The sequence below is a fragment of the Epinephelus lanceolatus genome, chromosome 19 (assembly GCF_041903045.1).
Source record: "Epinephelus lanceolatus isolate andai-2023 chromosome 19, ASM4190304v1, whole genome shotgun sequence".
NCBI classification, from domain to species: domain Eukaryota; kingdom Metazoa; phylum Chordata; class Actinopteri; order Perciformes; family Serranidae; genus Epinephelus; species Epinephelus lanceolatus.
Window position 1 is genome coordinate 18,257,500 of NC_135752.1, and position 18,824 is coordinate 18,276,323.

Here is an 18,824-nt window from a genome sequence, read left to right on the forward strand (position 1 = left end):
AAACATTCTACATCCATTAAAACAGCCAAGCATGCCTTTTTTTTCTTTGCCATGACATCCTATGAAATAAAGGAAATTAAAACTTCCTTTATTTCTCAGCACACTGTTATAGTAAAACACCTTTGAACCTGTCAGCCCACAGCTAAAAGAACTACTTGCCCATGTAATCCTCGAGTATAAGTCAGGATCCCCTCATGCGAGCCTTGTAATGGTTTCCTGCTGGCTGAGTCTTGTGTCCAATGTGATACCCCTGTCCCATTTCCATCCATGAAGCATAAAACTAATTTTAAAGTTGCATGAGGCAGATTAGCCTAGTTCAGCCAAGCAGTGTAAATTGGGATGGGTTAGCTCACGTCTCATGATATCATCGTCATCCTCATAACCCAGAAGGGAACTATGTGAATAAGCAAAGGGAGGTCGATGGTACTGGGGAATGGGGAAGGTGGATGGATCAGGAGGGTTGGAAAAAGTGTATGTAGGAATATGTCACTGTGTGCTGATGCAAAAGGTTTGCGCATATTTGTGTACAAAAACACAGGCTCGTACTGCAAGTAATCTACTGAATGGGTAAGCTAAGCTCCTTAAGGGGTCTTCCATAGAAAAGCAATTGTGACCAATTTAGCTCAGCAAAAACAAAAATGCTGAAAATTGACAGATTAGCAGCACACACACAGAGTAACAAAGACAGATGAAAAGTAATGTCGGCAACAATAACAGCACACAGAAGGAGGATACAAAGACAGAGGAACATGAGGGAATAGAAACAAACAATAAAGAGGAAAAAAGAAAGAAAGATGAAACGATGAAGGGGGAAGGAGTGCAAAATGAGTTGCATACTCACACAGCATCGTCAAAAGAAAACAAACCACTTCACATTGCAAATTTGCTTCCTCGCACAGCAACATGCAACTTCCAAAATATACTCATGTGTGGTGAGCACAGTCAAGTATGATAACACAAACATAGTACTCACCTAGTCTAGGCTGCCCTTATGGCTGGCACAGAGTAGCATAACTCCAACACACACACACCACCACCACCAACGTGAAACTACGAGTGAGAGCAAACATAAGTAGGAAGAGAAGGAGCACTCGAAGGTGGAAAGAAGAAAAAAAACTAGATGTCCAAACAAGTGTGTCAGTGTGTGTGTGAGGGTGTGTGTGTGTGTGTGTGTGTGTGTGTGTGTGTGCGTGTGAGTTGGGTGGGTGTGTGTCTGTGTGTGAGGGGAGATCCACTCCAGCAGCGAGCGGTATGGGTGAGCTCTGTCTCTCTCTTTCTCTGTTTCTCTCTCACTGGCAACTGTGACGCGTCAGGGTTTCGACCAGACCCCTCCCTCCCTCACACTCTGTGTCTTTCCCTCAATCGTTCTCCCAATCCCTCTCTCTTTCCCTCTCTTAATCCCTCACTTCCACCGCCGCCCCACCTCCCGACCCAAAGACTGACAAAGACTTAGAGCGTCGAGCCTGGAACACACAAACCTGAAAATATGTTTGGGCATGTACAGTAGGTAAGTTGACTTGTGTTCTAAGATTTGTTTGACCTTCACACAATGCTGATTGGCCTTTAGACTACTATTTTGATCTATGTGTCCTTTTACCTTTTAGTGCATTCTTTTGCATGCTGCTATATGTAATTTGTAACTTTTATTTTCACCACTCGTGAAAATACAATTCAATACCTTTGTTGAGGGAATGTAAACACATCTAAATTGAGCTTAATACATCACTATTAAATGAAGAACTTTGGCTAAAGTAAATATGGCTTACAGAGAGAAGCAACAAGCAAACAGGCCTAACGATCTGACCAAGCAACTTTTGATACTTCACATATTTCCATATTCATTGCAGCAGACACATTTCAATTTTAAATCAGTGTTCCAAGCTGATTTATAATGACTGATGATTAATTCAACTTACCAGAGGAGTGGTAGATGTGTCGTGTGGGCACTTTAAGATGCTTCTTCCGCCCCAGCTCTTCCCCAAGTAGGTAGTACCATCCCTGAACTTCCTACAGCACACACACAAAGAATGACTGCGTGTGTATGTGTGTGTCAAGCGCCTGCATGTGTATGCCCGACTTTAGGCTTCGGGATTCAACTTAATGAGAACTAAATTTAACATGAATTCTCTACGTGAGAGCATAAACATGTTGTACAGAAACACACAAACACACACACACACACACAGACTCAATTTGTTTGCTCCTCCAGGGCTGCAAACACTGAACACACACACACACACACACACAGTCACTCACCACTCACAATGCTTTAGCTTATTCCAGCAGCTGATGCCCCCACTTCTGCACTTCTGCCCTGTGAGCCAGATGGTGTGTGTGTGTGTGTGTGTGTGTGTTTGTGTGTGAGAGAGAGCGTGCACATGTGTATTACGTGTTTGCAACTACTGTACGTGTGTTACATAAAGTCATGCAGGCAGCAGCAGAGGGGGGTCTGATTTGTAATCCTGATGATGTGGGCACAGTCTTGCAAACAGGGACATGACAACACTGTTGTAAGCTCCGCCGTTATTTTACTGTGTCACACGTCTTTTACAGCACACACACACGCTCACACGCACGCGTACGCGCACACATGCTGCCAGTCTCCTCTTTTGTACTAAATAATGTGGTGCCATGAACAGTGACAATAATCTCCGTTTTAAAAGCATCTTATCTGAGTGGACAGATTTCTGCGGGCTGTGGGACAAGAGGGGGAGGACAAGCAAGGGACTTGTATAGAAGATGGGGGAGGGGAGGGCATATGTCCTGGAAGTCAGGGATGGATTTATGCCATCGTTCAATATTATCCTGCACATGTGACAAAAGGGGGAAAGAGTGAGGCGAAGAGAGCCGTTAGTCAGGAGGGAGACAGATGAGAGAGATGAAAAGAGAAAGCAGGCGATGGGAGAGAAATAAAAAAAGCACAAAGTGGCAAAAGGGTGCAAACAAATGACAAGATGTGACAGGCAAGCAAAGCAGGTAACAAAAATAACAGCTAACAGTCATAAGCTCCAAATGCTTCTAAAATAAATCAAGAGCACAGAGGAGGAAAAGAGCTGGGGACAGGTTTGAACAAAGGGCAGAATTTTAAAAACAACAGAAAAAGAATAACGGATGTGGTTGGGGGGGGGGGGGGGGGGCTAAATCTCCCTCATTAGCATATTAAGCCAATTAAATATTCATTGGAATAAATGTTAGAGGAAGGAAGCCATAAGCCTAAGTGAAACACAAATTCTCCCCGTTGTTTGTTTTCCCTCACTGATGTGGACGTTAATTGAAACTACAAAAAACACTTACTGGGGTAAGTTAAAGAGAGCAGTTTGCAGCTGTGTTCGTTTTGTTTTCCGTTTTTTATTTCTAAACACCAAATTAAGAGTTTTATGTCACTTCTCAGCCAGCTTCAGAGAGAGAAAAACAACAAGAAAAGCTCAGGTCAAATAGTCAAAATTAAAAGCAAATATGGATTATTTTTTAACACAAGAAGCAGAGTTTGTTTGATTTTTTTCCCTTTACAAGATCTAAGAGATTTTTACTGCACTTTTACTGTAGATTGGTTCTTTTTCAGCAGTGATTTAAACCCCAGAATATAATGCACTATAAACCACTACATCACCAGACACTCACATTTTGTACTTCACAAAAAGCCCTAATTGTAGGGTTCACTGGGGCAGAATATTTTACTGGTAAAGGGCTGATGAGTGCAATAACTGATCCTTCAAGTACAGAAACAGACAATTGGAGAGGTTTTCTCAACTGGGCTGTGAGTGACCATAATGAGCATACAAGTTTCCTGCCTTTTCTAAATCCAATACGTGGCCTTGAAAACACACACAAATGCATGCTAAATGACGTAATGACATACTTAAATGATTAAGTGCTGAGGCATTACATAAAAAACATTTGATTACTGCACTAACCACTAAAACGTGGACTTTCCTTTTTAAATGTGAGTTTGTGGAACACTGCAGGGAGAAACTATGCACACATGCAAAGGCAGTTGGAGGGAAAACAGTTGGATAAATTAAGAGTTGAATAATTAAACAGTGAAAAGAGCTAAGAAAAGCAGTTATGGGGACAAACTGTACAGTGGAGGCAAACCTATTCTAAGCCAAGGAGCAAAACTGAACTCTCGGACCTCACATTTATCTGCTATCACCTGGGACAGTTCGGGAAGAAGGAAGAAGCGCCAGTGTTCTTCTAAATTATGATGTAGGTGTGTGGGATGAACTGGTTTTACCCTTTGTGTGTTTTCCAGTCATTGTCCTCTCCACATTGCCTGGCAAATATCAGTAAAAAGTGTGTGAATCTTAAATGCTTCATCTCAACAAGAATATTTATATTCAGTTTTCAGTATGGTCTTCAGTCTGCATGGTGTCAGTCTTCTACACCAGCTAGTTAGGCACAGAGGCCAGATTAAACGCAGAGAAAGAGAACAGTGAACTGAATAGATAGTTTACAACTTATAAACTTGAGTGTCGTCTTTTACTCTTGCAACAGTTAAAGGGAAATTTCGGTTTATTTCAACCCATCTCCTATCGTCCTAAATTTGTTTCAAGTCACTAGTGGCATAGAAATAATAGTTAGCATGTTAGCTGTTAGCCTAGATACAGCCGTAGCATCAGACCTGTTAAAACGTAATTGAACGGGCATCCTTTCAAGTGCAAAGTTAGTCCACTAAACAAGCTTTTTCTCCACAAAAACCACCTCATATCGTTAGGATCAATGTCAGAGAACATATAGAAAACGACATGTAAACGTGTTGTCTTACCTTACCGGTGTGGTGCCATGTTTGTTGTTTACCATTTAGCTAAGGCTGCAACCGGTCCCATTCCTTGCAACAGAGGTATTCCTCTTCTGTGGGCATTGGGGTACAGCATTCACAGGTAACGTTACACCACCAATCTCCAGAGCTAAAGCCTTCCAGCAGCCATTCCTCCTCTGTCGTCCTCTAACGTTACCTGTTGTGCCTCTCTCTCTCTCTCTCTCTCCTCCTCCGTTCTTCAATTTCACGAAGCTCTTCGTCAGTGTATTCTGGCTCAAATAAATAAGGGTGGCCTATGTCACTAGTGACTTGAAACAAATTTAGGACGATAGGAGACGGGTTGAAATAAACCGAAATTTCCCTTTAATAACACTCATTTTACAGCACCTGAGGGTTTACAACACCTAGCATGCCAGTTCAGATGGACATTTGAAGGATTTTTATGAACAAATCAGTACAGACACTGAAAAAATCTCATATTCCGTACAACCTGTGCCCACGAGGTGTGAAAAGAAACAAGTCTGAATATCAGCCACATCGACGACATTTGAAATGACAAGTTGAAGCATCCGTCCAGTCTTGGGAAATATATCTGCGAGTGAATGATGATCTCAAGAAATCACCCTTACAGTCAATATTTAACAAACCCAGTGCCCAACCCCTGAGTCCAACATCCTGATTCCATACTGAGGGACGCTGAGGTTAAGACCAAGCCAACAGCCTCCATGTCCTAGTCTTCCCATTATTGCTTTCTCTAAGTCGTGTTCTCTGCAGAGCTGAGATCATAACAGTTCTTTCAGCTATAGCAACTGTAACAAAGCCAGTGGCAGAGCCTGTACCAGCTCACTTGGAAGCATATGAATTTTATATTTTATGTTTTTCTCAAAGTGCTGCACAATTTGGTTCATGTCAGCTAAATAAAATTTCAATGGCATCTACAGTATACCTTCTCTGCAATTCTTTTTGTCACTTTTGCATGATACATTGTTTGAAGGAACAGTGTGCAGGATTTAGTGGCATCTAGTAATGAGGACCTTGGGTTGCAACCAGCTGAAACTTCTCAGATCTGCCAAGCATAAACTCCCGGTTAGAATTTCTCAAGTGTTCATTGTTCAGGAGGTTTCAACCAGGAGACGAATTATCCCCAGCAGTCTCTCTCTCTCCAAAAAAATGGACCAGGTGATTAAAACCAGTAAAAACACTGAAAAAAACAATTTCACGTTAGAAATCTGTGTTTCTATGACACTGTTCAGCCCGTCACAGACAGGCTACTGGCCAAGCAGCTGGTAATGCGTGCCCACCTTTTTCTCTGATAGCTTAATGTGTGCTCACCTTATTTCTGATCCAGAAAAGAATGGGATTTAGTGACATCTAGCAGTGAGGACTGCAGATTGCAACCAGCTGAATCTTCTCCTGTGTCCCAAGCATGAACTCCCAGTTAGAATTTTTTCAGTGTTCATTGTTCAGTCGGTTTTTACTCGGAGCCAAATTATCCACAGAGGTCTCATCCTCTCCGAAATAAATGGATTTAAACGGATTTAAACTAGTAAACACACCGAATACAGCAGTTTCATGTTAAAAAATGTATCAAGAGCCAGTGTTTGGTTTGTCTGCTCTGGGCTAATGTAGATCATGGCGGTGCAACATGTGGATGAGGAGTAGCTCCCTGTATAGACACAAATGTCTCAATTATTTTATAGTTAATTTTTGCCAATAAATCCCCTAAATTTCACATACTGAACCTTTAAGTGGTTAAACAAATGCTCACAGTTTTTTTTTTTTTCTTGGCTTCTAAAAGTAATCTCTGTCTGTGATTCTGTCTATAGTAATATACGTTGATCCATTTAGTTTGGTAAGTGGGCAGTGGCAATGATTGGTGGCTGGGGATGGATGAGTAGGAGAAGGCAAAAGAACTGCTGGGAGCAGCTCTTCTGCAAAGATTAATGGAAGAAATGAACATAAACTACTTCTTTTTTGGGGAGTGTGAACTTACAGTGGTTCAAAACTTAAATTGTTATCTATTAATGAGAAGTAGTTCATTTTAATTTGCGTGATCTAACCCTTGAGCTAGCTCTTGTGAAGTGTGAACTTGTGCAACACTGACGTACAGTATGTGTGATGAGAACAGGACGTGCTGTGTTTTTGACAGCTCGTACACAGGCTGACAAAAGGAATAGATTTTGGGCTTTGTTGTCTTGTGATAGAAAACAACAAAGCGGGTCTTGTTGTCGTCGCAGCACCACTGATATCAAAAGTCTCCCAAGATAACATTTTCTATTAAGATGCACTTTTTGTTCATATTTTTGCCACATAATACACTGACTTTGTGAAAAGACTCCCTTTAACTTGGTAAAAGATGTGCATCATTATCTGATCAATAAACTACATTTTGGACAAAAAAATCTAACTGTAATTCAATAAAAAGAGATATGAGATTCAGTGAGACTTAAATAACGAATGCATGTGTGTGACCCGTGACATTTCAGTGAAGAGAGTGACTCAAACTGGGTTTCCTCTCAACTATCGAGGTCACAGGAATTCATTCACCCTGGACTAAACTCTTGGATTCATGGTCTAATGGACAGACACACACACACACACACACACACACACACACACAAAAGTGAAACTTACAAGGGGAGCTAGGTACACTGTTTACAGAATGTCTTTGTGTCTCTCTTTCTGTGTTTAAACGTACCTTGTCTGGATCCACAAGCGAGCGCACACCAAAGCTCATGCAACCCAGCAGCGCACTCATCCTGTTGATAGAGAGTGAGACAGAGAGAGAGAGAGAGAGAGAATAAATAAGGAGGATAAAAATCAATTAATACCCCTAAGTAAAGCCGATGTGTCATCTAACTCAGGTCTGACATCTGAAATGTGTTTTTCATCCTCCAAAAGCGTTAAACCCCACAGACCTAACTACAAATACAAACAAATCAATGTGATGTTTTTATAGTGTTTTTCATCCTGGTGTCACATTTTGTCAGACTTAATCGTGTCCCACATTACCGTAGAGACTTATTTATTACAAAGACGACAGGACAAGGTTGATCCCTTGGGTGAAATCTGTGTCATTAGAGGTAAAGTAAAAACATAATGAAGATAAACAAAACGCTAATAAAACCAAGTTTAAAGCAGTAAAAAAAATATGATAGGCCTACTTGGGAAATAATTTTGAAGAATGTGTCAACGCACTGACATCAGACAAATATATTATCAGAGTTATGGGAGTCTGTGTGTGGTAGTGGGGGGAGGGGGTGTTTAATTATGCAGAGATGAGAGAAACAGTTCTCGACAACCTCCCAGCTGGACAGGACTAATGCAGCTGCTGATTCTGTTTCGAGGGCAAACTGGCCGTCAGCACAAATGAACACCTGAAATGTTTCTTGGCTCCAGCAGAATGAGCCAGTGACCGAAAGAGCTCAGCTGCATTGACAGAATGTCGTGTTGCAGTCTGTTCTACCAGAAATTGCAGCTAGAGCTTCTGTGAGGCTGTACTTCAGCAATGTGATGCTTTCAACTAAATGTTTATGTCAGTATGCAAAGGTTTTCAGTGGCAGTGTTAAAATAATGTTAAAGGGAAGAGGAAATGGCATCTCAAGAGTATCTTGCTTCAGTATCATGACAAATTTCTGAGTGGAACAGAATAAACAGGCATGGCATAACATGGGAGGAATTGGATTCGATCGTTGAAAAGTGGGCACATCACACAGAGCATGGACGTATAAAGAGACCTGGATAGAGTGAAGCCAAAAAAGCTCGACTTCCGGGATGTAAGACTATCCAGATGATCAGCACTGATTCTGCATCATTGGGTCCACAGAACAATCACAAACCAAATGGATCAAATCCTGATAATTTAACAAGTCATTTAGCAGGGGTTGTGATGTTCAAATACAATTATCCACTGATTTACAGACATCTCTATCACAATGTAAGTCTATGGGAAAAAGTCATTTAAGGCCCAGTGGTATCACATGACAGACTCAGGAGTTATAATGCCACTGTTTGGCCACTCAACAGTTGATTTCAAAGCCTGGCACACTTCCTGACGGTTTCACACGGGGATAGTATCCACCAGTCGTATGCACCATGTAACATTAGTTGCTGAAGCAGTCCACAATAAAATGCCTAGTATATAATCTGAAGCTCTCACTGACATTACTTTCCTAAACGTGAATAATTTCTAATTAGCAGGCTGGTTATCACAGTATTTTGACACACTGAGGTACCATACTGCTGCTAGCTAGCTAGCTAACATAAATGTAGCTCTTTACAGCTAAAGGCTGCAGATTTATTAATGCGTGGATGTCACGATATTATTGGTTGAAACTACATGGTACTAGCTTACTTAAGCATATGTCATATTGTGTTTTACAGGAGGAAAACATGATTGATGTAATAGAATACACCCAGCAAAGAGATCTAAAAGGGGTTAAAATGGCATTTTTCATTTCAGCTTGACTTAAGCAGGTACAATCTTGAGCATTTTCATATATTCATATATTGACATGATATTGTGCTAACATTTGATTATTAGCGCTCAGTACCAAGTACAGCTGAGGGTGATGGGAATATCAGTAGTTGTGCAGATATTTGGTCATAAACCAAACAATTGGATAAGCTAAAATTTGACCTGATCATGGCACTGGATTAATAGTAAAGGGATCGCCAAAGTATATGCAATTCATCCTGAGAGGGATATGAATGCATGTACTAAATATCCATATAATTATTGTTGAAACATTTTACTCGGTCACAACCTTCACTACAAAGAAGTGAGCACAATATCCACTTAATATGCAACACACGTACACACAAAAAAGTAGTTGTAATGCCTAAACAGGTACAATTTTCTAAAACAGTTTCAGTAAAAAATTTAGAAGCAGTCACACTGACCAAGCATGCTTTTTTCTCACTCCTTTAAAACAGACTGAAACTCCTGCACAGTAATCAGCTCTGTAACTCCATGTCCTTCTGTACATTATTCCAGGAACAAGGAGCAACGTATTTAAAAGCTTTTTTCGCCTAGTTCTGCTGTAGCCTTGGGGACCAACATTGTGAGAGTGCAGGCCATATTGATTTTGTTTTTTTACACATGTAAGTACATAGATAAGAGGAAACTAGCCCAAGGAGAGATTTCTATATCAAAGCCAACCCGAGGAAAATTCTGCAAACAAACAGAGATGAACATTTAGCCGCAGCATACTGTACTTTCTAATGTACTTTATGCTGCTAGATGGCTAAATGCTGGTGCTAGATAAAAAGTCAGAGGATCACCTGAGACAGTAGAATTCAAACCATCCAATAGTTGTCAAAACATTTCAAGCACCCTGTGTTTTCTGCCTATGGTCCATTTACACACTGCACTAGCACCGTTCAGTCCCCCTTTGAGTTATTTTTTGTTGAACTGTCAAACTATCTGTGCAAAATAAATAAAACAACAAAATAAATAATGCATGATGGCAATGGCTTATCCAAAGGATTCTTTGCCGGCAACAATACTGTGAATAGTGTTTTGTCTTCTCTTCAAAGCTGCATGGTCAATCCCGGCTCAAACTCTGAGGCCTTGAGCCTTCCACTGCTATGAATAAACAATTCTGTGAAGCTGGCAGGAGCGGCCGGGGACAAACAGAAAATTACATTGTGATATATGGTGTTCATCTAAATTTAGTGCTGCTCTTATCATCAACCTTGGCCCTAAACTCCTCTCATAAGCAATACTTTGCGTCTGTTTTGATTAACACTGCCCAACGTTTGGCTACAGCAGCACCTTGGCTAATGTTCTGTGGTGTTTAAGAGGATTTGCTGAAGAAGCACTGTGCTGCCTACAACTTCTTGACAGCAGCACACCAGAGGGGAGAGTTGAATAAGCACATTTTCTTAACATTTCCGGGTGGACTCGATTTAAAATTGCTTCTGAGAAATGTATGGGGGTAAAGATCACCCCTGCAGAGACTGCTGGGCTCAGTTGCTGGTAGTGGTGTTTCCATCTTGGCTGCAGGTTGAATGGTACCCCTCTCCTATTATTCAGACATTGATGATCATGAGCTACAGTTTCTGTAGGCATACATACTAGTGCAACATCTTGTATTAGTGGCCACTTTCTACAGCCCAGTGTTTTTAAAATTTCAGCCACCTCAATGGCATTACATTCAAATCTTGTCAGAGCAAAATCCGAGCAGCATCTGGTCTCCAACTAACCATTAAATTAGTTTTTGTAACAGACATGGCACTCCATCTTCTAGCTGACATTTGGGGTTATTTATATTGTGACAGAGTTCACAGAAGTTCCAAGATGCACACATTTTTCTCCTGCTTTTCTTTCCTGTCACTCTCTTTGCTCTCAGAGGTAGCAGGGAGACAAAATTCTCTATTCAACACAGGGTCTAAACCAGTCCTTGCGAATATTTCTTTGAATGCTATGAGCATCCATGGGTGCACGAGAGTGGACTCATTCAACAGGTTGTGATCTCAAGGTCTTTTCCTTAGCAACTCCACAACAGAGCTGTTGATGGAGTCGGTCAGATCACTGTAGACAGATTGCTGGATCTGAACAAATGCTGCCCTGATTTATCATAGAAGACTACAATATAGTCGTTGCTTGAGAGAGCATCTGGAGAATCAGTGGTTATGTGAGAAATGGCTCAGTGTGGATTTGAAGTAAGTGAGCAAAGCCTGCTGAATACAACTACACACAGTGTAGCCTTGGTTCTGAGACACTTTGCACAAACAAAATAGGAGCATTTGAGAGTCTACTTCTTAAATCTTGTAGTGAATTTATACCTATTGCCAAAAGAAGGGCAGAGTGCCCACTGCTTCAAATAAATCTAATTCTTGGGCAAGCTATATATTTGGAATCTTAACAGCATAATAAATACACCAAACTAAAATTGAAACAAATAGGCATATACCTACCGTTTATCAAAGGTGTACTGCTGTTAGAAGCATTTATTCTTACTGGTCTTTTCAAACTCCTACCAAGGGACATTTGGTGTGAATGAAGCTTAATTGCTCACCAAAGATGGGTAAATCACTTTTAATCTGTGTCCCAGAAACTGTCCCAAAACGGTCTTTATCTTTATAATCATTCCATGATCTTAATTCAACTACTTACGTAAGCCTGTCCCTGTATACAGTGCATCTGTATACGTCCCTTCCAATACACGCTGTACATGATATTTTGTTTTTATTCAATGGAAAACAAAAAAAAGGGGGTCACAGTGTCTTAGCAAAGAGCCTTAAACCAAATAAAACATGTCAAAAGTGATGTTCTCCAGTATTTCCAGCACATAGCGATGCTTTTCATCATCCGTCCTCTCAGAACAACACAGCACAAGAAATGTGTGACTCATTCGACCATATGTCCTCCATCCCCAGCAATGACCCTGTTTCAGCTTAAGTCTGGTGAGGCAGGCAGGCGAGAGTAACACGTTCACTTTGCCATATCCAGAATCAGTCATACAAAGAAACACACACAGAGACAAACACACAGAAGCATGCAGCAGCACCAATTATAAAATGGTGTTTCAATGCCCAAGTAGGAAGCTTTGTTTCTATGCACTTGCTAGTGTGTTGCAGCTTCTTCGAACATTTTAAATATGAGTTTAAATGAAAAAAATAAAAAGGTCTTTGCTATCACCACAACATCATCAACATTCCCTGCAGGTACCTTGTTGTGGAGTCAGAGTTCCACACTGTGAAGAGCAGTCTCTTATGAAGGTCCGCCTCACTGACAACACTGAAAACAAACAAAGGAAAATGAGTCGACTGGTCTCAAACTTTTAAGAATATATTTGTGACTAGCCAGTGAATCATTGCACAAATGTTTGGCGTCAATGACCGTTGGAAAGCCCACAACTGAGAGTCAAAAGTGGTTTATGCATAATGCAAAGGTAGACATGCTTTTATGTACATATTCGTCACATCCAATCATCTTTCCTACACATAACATCTGGTGGAATTCATGGATCAGGAAAGATACATAAAATCCAAGTTAAGCATAACCGCCTCACACTAATGACGCAGCTGGGTGTAAAATGAAACTAGAATTATGATTAAAAAAATTATCTTAAAATGGCATGCCACACCTCTGGGAAATTTAACAGTTGTAGAGACTGACTGAATGCTTACAAGTAAAAGGTTTGCAAGAAGATAGGGTTTCTACACTGAGGGACCATCTGAGTCTTCTGTCTGTCGCTGGAATCACTGTCTGGGAACATGCCAATCTGAGGAGGAGAGCAATATAAAAGTACACACAATCTCCACTCTGCTTGCTTTTTTTTCTCTTTTGCTTTGTTTTTTTTATAATTCGGTGCAATGGTACATACCTTAACATAAGAGTCACAGGACCCCTGGCACTCGTCCACCAAATCCCTTGCCTCCAAAACTGTGAACACGTACAAACAGAACTGAATAAATTATGACTTTGTTGTCACATTAATTATGTATATGCACATCACAGTCAAGGTGCTGGGTCAAAAATGTCACCAATGACAAACTAAAATTTGACCCACAAATGCTTCACAAAAGTTCAGAGAGTGTAATAATGCAGATGGCACATTTGGCATATGCAATAGGCAAGCTGCTTTGGTTGGGAAAAAAAATGGGATGCTATGTTTAATACAGCCTGTGTCGCAACTTAGGGAGGGCAGGAAAGGACTCAAGCCCAAACAGTGTAGGCAGAGTGCAGGCTTACAGGCAGGTGAATGCAGGCAGTGTAGATACAGGTAGGCAGGCCGGTCCAGGTCTGTGTTGAAGTTCAGGTAAAAGAAGCTCAAACGCAAAAACAAATGACAAAAAAGGAACTTTGCAACTTTGCCGAGCTGGCAAGGAGTGAGTGGAAAAGGGAAAAAGAGGCAATCACAGGCCCATCATCATCAGGCTGATGATGGTTTCTAGCTGAAATGCATTCATTTTTCCTCATGAAAGATAAAAAGATGATTTATCTGTGAGTGCGGGTGTTCTGCTTGTTAAAATGAGAATACATGACAGGGCTTTGAAAGCTTCCACATGGGGCTAAAATCCACATGAACAAAGACATAGGAGGATATGCAGACAAGTGTTTTGGTCTTTGGGTATTTCTGATAATACAAGATAAGACCAAAATGTCAGCTTAATATAAAATCACTATTTTTGATGACATCAGACTGATGACAAATGTAAAATCTCAAGTTTCATTATCTCAAGAGGTGTATTTAATATTCTGTTCCCCTCGTGTATGTAAATTGAAGTGGAAAAAAACTGATATTTAGATATTTCATTAAATGTGTCATGCTACAGATGAGAGTGGACGAGAAAAAACACTGAGAAAAACATCTAGTATGGCATCTGATGAGTAAATGGCCATTCACTCAGAGAAATGACAGTGACACAAAAGACCTGAGAGAGGAGATGGAGAATCACAAACAAAAGTAGAAGCGTGCATGGCTTTGGTTGCTGGGAGACCAAAATAAACAACCACTTTCGTGGGATTAATGTGCCCAGCTCCCTTCCCACCTACCTACGCCTTTTCCCGCTAATGGTCGGCTGTTGTGATTTGACAGGTGCTCTGCACTGTGCCATTCAATATTTTCCTTCGTATGTTCGCAAATCATACATGCTATACAAATAAAGTGGCCTTGGCCATATAATTTTAAATATTTCAACAGCCCCAAGCAGGCACATAGTGCTTTTATTAAAATGAACAAGGTACAAAGTGTTTCTCCACAGCAACGTCTGTCTGTATGAACAGCCTTTAATGGAGAGGCAAAGTCAAGTAGACCACCATGGGACTTTATATCGGAAAAAATATGACCTATAGTTAATGGCAAGAGACAAAGATTGTTTTATCCTGTTTGAATTGTGTCATGAATTACACATAAGATGTTTATCAATTTAAAAGATAATTTTACAAGTCAAGAAAATTGTAGTTGGTCGTACAACTCTTGCGGTATAAAACTGTGAAAATATGTAACTGAAAGACTACACAAGTCGTTTAAGGGACGTCATAACTTCGTCTCTCATTAAAGCTATGATGTCTGTGTGTATGATACCGGGATGTACTCAGACAAGCAACATGTCTTGCTCATTCTTTTGCTTACCAGCTGTTAAAAAGACCGTGAGTAGCTGGATGAAACACGTCAGGTAAAACAACGTTTAATTCGTAAGTGGAACACATCTAACTAGCAGAGATGTAGTTCACCGAGGGGTTTCACACAAAACTAAATGGTACTAAGACACACCTGAAATGAACTGTGACTTTGTTGACTTGAGAAATTATCTTTTAAATTGACAAACATAGTTTAATTAATGGCACAAGTCAAACAGGAAATTATTTGTCTCTCATCACTGACTACCATACGTATTTCTCTAAAATAAGATCCCATTGGGGACACTGGAGGGGGAGAGACTTCACCTCTCAATAGGACTTACCACTAACAACAAGTACTTCTTGCTCCTGGACGATTGACAGCTTCAGCTGACCTATTAAAAACAAGAGAAGGAAATGTATGACAGGTTAACAGGTATCACTATCAGGTCTGACATTTTTGCAAATACACTTATTTGCTTTCCTACAGAAATCAATACCAGTTTCATACCTGTCTGTTAAATATGAAGCTGCAGCCAGGCATCAATTAGCTAAGCTTAGCTTAGCTTAGCTTAGCTTAGCTCAAACCCTTATTTTACATGGTTATGTGTTTGGCTATTTCCTGGCTTCAGTGACTGAATGGAGTCTCCACACACTGCCTGCCAACGCCACAGTGACAACACAAATCCAGGTAGTCACTGCACCTGGACAAGAAATAGTCCAGCACATAACCCCTGTAAAGACAGCCAGGTTAGCGAGTTCCCCCCTACTTTCAGTCATTATACTAAGCTCAGCTAATCATCTCCCGCCTGTGGATTCATATTTAAAAAGATATGAGCGTGTTATTAGTCTTCTCATCCAACTCTCAACACGGAAATAATCATATCCACCAAAATGTCAAATGATTCCTTTTTATCACATTTGATAACAGAGCATAGTTTTGGCATTAATGTAAAATCAGCTTTTAAATTACCATGACTACTTTTCATCTCACTTTCAGAAATCAAAACAATAAAATACCACGTGGATCCTTACATGATGCAGAACTTGACAATATTAGAGAACTGGCAGCGGAGGAAATGAATGAAAACCTTTGAAAGTGCAACAGATGCAAACCAAAAAAGGTCATATAGCCTCTGGGTGCCAGTAGCCTTTGTACGTGTGTGTGTGTGTGTGTGTGCGCGTGTGTGTGTGTGTGTGTGTATGTCTGTGTGTATTCAGCACATTGTGGTTGCAGAAACCACCACTTGCTTTATGGGTTAAGGTGTGTGTGTGTGTGTGTGTGTGCGTGCGTGTGTGCGTGTGTGTGTGTGTGTTTTTGTTCACTGTCTATCATCTGTCACTTCTTCTCTCCCTCACTCACACTTCCTGTCTGCCTGCTCCTCTCTTCTTTCCTTTAAGTCTCCTAGGGCTGCTAAAAACTCTTGGAGACTTGTTAGCCATGTTGACATGGCCACTGCTAACATTGGCTTTGTGCTATTCTAAATTAATCCAGCTCATAAGAGCACAGTCTAAAGCTAAAATGTGGGAGCCTCGTTGTGTGATAACGCTGCTGGCACTTCAGCGCTTGGGTACAAGGGATGTTTGTCGTTCCCACAGTGAACTTGGCATGGTTTTTATGCCGCTGGCCGAGGTGGAAGAACAAAGCAAGAACACTGTTTGAAATATCCTCCTGGTATGTCTAAACTTGAAGGTCATTATGAGGCAGTCTAAAAAAAAAAACACACACACAATCTGTATTATACTGCAAGTATAAGCCAAACCACATAGATAACAGGGAATGCAGACTGACAGCTTTAAGGGAAGCTTTAAAAAGAATAAAAGTTCATTGTGACTATTGTAAGTCCAAGGCTGTAAGAAAACATTTCTAACATACAGTGCAGTGCATTTTGTGCAGTGGGTGGTAGGGGTGGGCCATATGTGCTATATATTAATATATTTCAAAGCAAGATCTAACTTTAGACAACACATATTTATATCAATTTAGGGTCATGTTGCATTACATGACGCTTACCAGTGTGCATCTCTCCCCTCTAACATTCTCCGCACAGCTCCGCCCCACTCACTCACTCACAAGTTCTTCAGCAACACTTTTTAAAGCCATAGTCTGATGTGCACCTCCCCAGAACATGTTGCAGTGACACAGACCTCCTGTCTATTTTTGTAAGCTGAAACCATTTCCCTCACTGGAAAGGAAGCTTTTATTTACTTTAATTTCACAAATAAGAAACAATCAATTGTGAAGACAGTAAAGCTTCCTCAAAATAGCATTTTAAGTCTTGTATGTGATTTTTCCTGGTTTCATATGAGCAGAGGAAATCTCCAGAAGACGCTAGGCTAATTTATACAATGTAAAATGCCATAGGCTTATGCTAATAATGTTAGTATGTTACATTTGTTTGGAAAACGTGTTCAGTATAAGACAGTTGTTTTGTCAGTGAACCTTGTGAGTTGTAATGGAGCCGAATTCTGTAACGTTACTTTTGTTAATGTTGGTGTTGTCCCAGGGTAGAGGAAAAGTGTGCTAGTCACTAGGCTAATTTATACAATGGAAAATGCCATAGGCTTGTGCTAAAAACATTAGCATGTTGTATTTGTGTCCAGGAAAAGACAAATTCTTTATAATAAAGCCGATTTGTGTACTTGTGTTTGAAATTGTCACTGTTAAGCCATGTTTAATGTGTGTTTTAGGTATGTTTTAAATCAACTTAATTTAACAGCACTTACCCCACCACCGACTAGTGTTTTGGAGGTGTAACTGTTGTGCAGCTTCATATTTTCAAATAGGAATAAAATCCCTGACTTTGCATTTTATTTTGATCACAGTCCATTTTTATAAATCTGCTTGTCACAATTCAAATGTGGCTTTGACTTGCAATTGAAAACATGTAGCCCATTTCATAGAAAATACAAAGATATATATTGTGTATCGCCAGTCAGCCTGTAAATACCAAGATGTGAATTTTTGTCCATATCGCCCAGCCCTAGTAGATAGATCACTAAAAGCTGATGAATCCATTTAATAAAACACCTTGAGTCGGTAGACTGACAAAAAGAAAAATGAAATCTGAACACTTTTTTGTATTGCATGCTTCAAAAGCCCAGATTCCAAGACAAGGTGCAGAGTGCTATTTGACAGGACTTGACTGTCGGGTCAAATTAAGTCAATTTCTTCCTGCTTCCTGTCCTGCATTGCTGGGAAATGCATCTTGTTTAAGTGGACAAAACATGCTTACTGTGTTGTTTAAATGGGGAAAATGTATTCTTGTTTGAAGTAAACATGCAGCAGGACCCGGTGGTGTATTGATCCCATAATGGGATTTTCCTTCATTCGTAAAACACTGCAGGTGATACACACAGATTGTACAGTCAATACATTGCTCCAATAGATGAATGCATTAGCCTTATTTGTAACATCAGCTCACACAAAGAAAGAAAAACATAATTACCACAGGGTAAATATCAGTCATTTGGGTTGTTAGACACAAGATAAACATGCAAAGGTTTTTAAAGACAAGGAAAGAAGGAGACAAGAATGAGGAGGCACAGAAGAGAAGAGAGCTGTCTTATTAGAAAGCAGATGGCCTGTAAGAACGGAACGCCGACATTTTGGAAGCAGAGGTTAAAGCCTGTGAGAGTAGGAGTGAATTAATAGGGCCTGGCAGACAAGCCAGCACTGTGGGTCAATACATGCACAACTCAAATCACACCCACGACACAAGAACACATGCAAATACACTTGCAGCACACATTTAGTGTGAATATATGGCTACTGTTCACAGTGCTCTGAAATGTTCTACCGCTGAATAAATCAATAGGATTTATGCATGACTTCCCAATTTGGAGACGTTTCCATCAAGGAGCAAAGTTCAACTGCCACAAGAAATTAAGAAAACATTAGATGTTCCTGTTCTACAAATCCTGATGGCTGAGAAATTTGCCCTCTGAGGCAAACTTGTGATTTGGGGCTATGTAAATGAAATTGACTTGACT

The 18,824-nt window shown here is 40.4% G+C and overlaps 1 protein-coding gene across 2 annotated transcripts in view; it reads right to left on the reverse strand.

Moving 5' to 3' along the window:
• rgs3a (regulator of G protein signaling 3a) overlaps positions 1 to 18,824 on the reverse strand; it is a 205,048-nt gene that overhangs the window by 169,378 nt on the left and 16,846 nt on the right. Inside the window, exons 4-9 of one of the 2 annotated variants that reach the window (XM_033646286.2) lie at positions 15,176 to 15,226; positions 13,093 to 13,151; positions 12,896 to 12,990; positions 12,435 to 12,503; positions 7,458 to 7,518; positions 1,917 to 2,007 (exon numbers count right to left, since the gene is read on the reverse strand). In XM_033646286.2, coding sequence (XP_033502177.1) covers positions 1,917 to 2,007; positions 7,458 to 7,518; positions 12,435 to 12,503; positions 12,896 to 12,990; positions 13,093 to 13,151; positions 15,176 to 15,226 — 426 coding nt within the window. Of the gene's footprint in view, positions 1 to 973; positions 1,271 to 1,916; positions 2,008 to 7,457; positions 7,519 to 12,434; positions 12,504 to 12,895; positions 12,991 to 13,092; positions 13,152 to 15,175; positions 15,227 to 18,824 lie in introns of those variants that run through there. The other variant, XM_033646289.2, reaches the window with a different exon arrangement.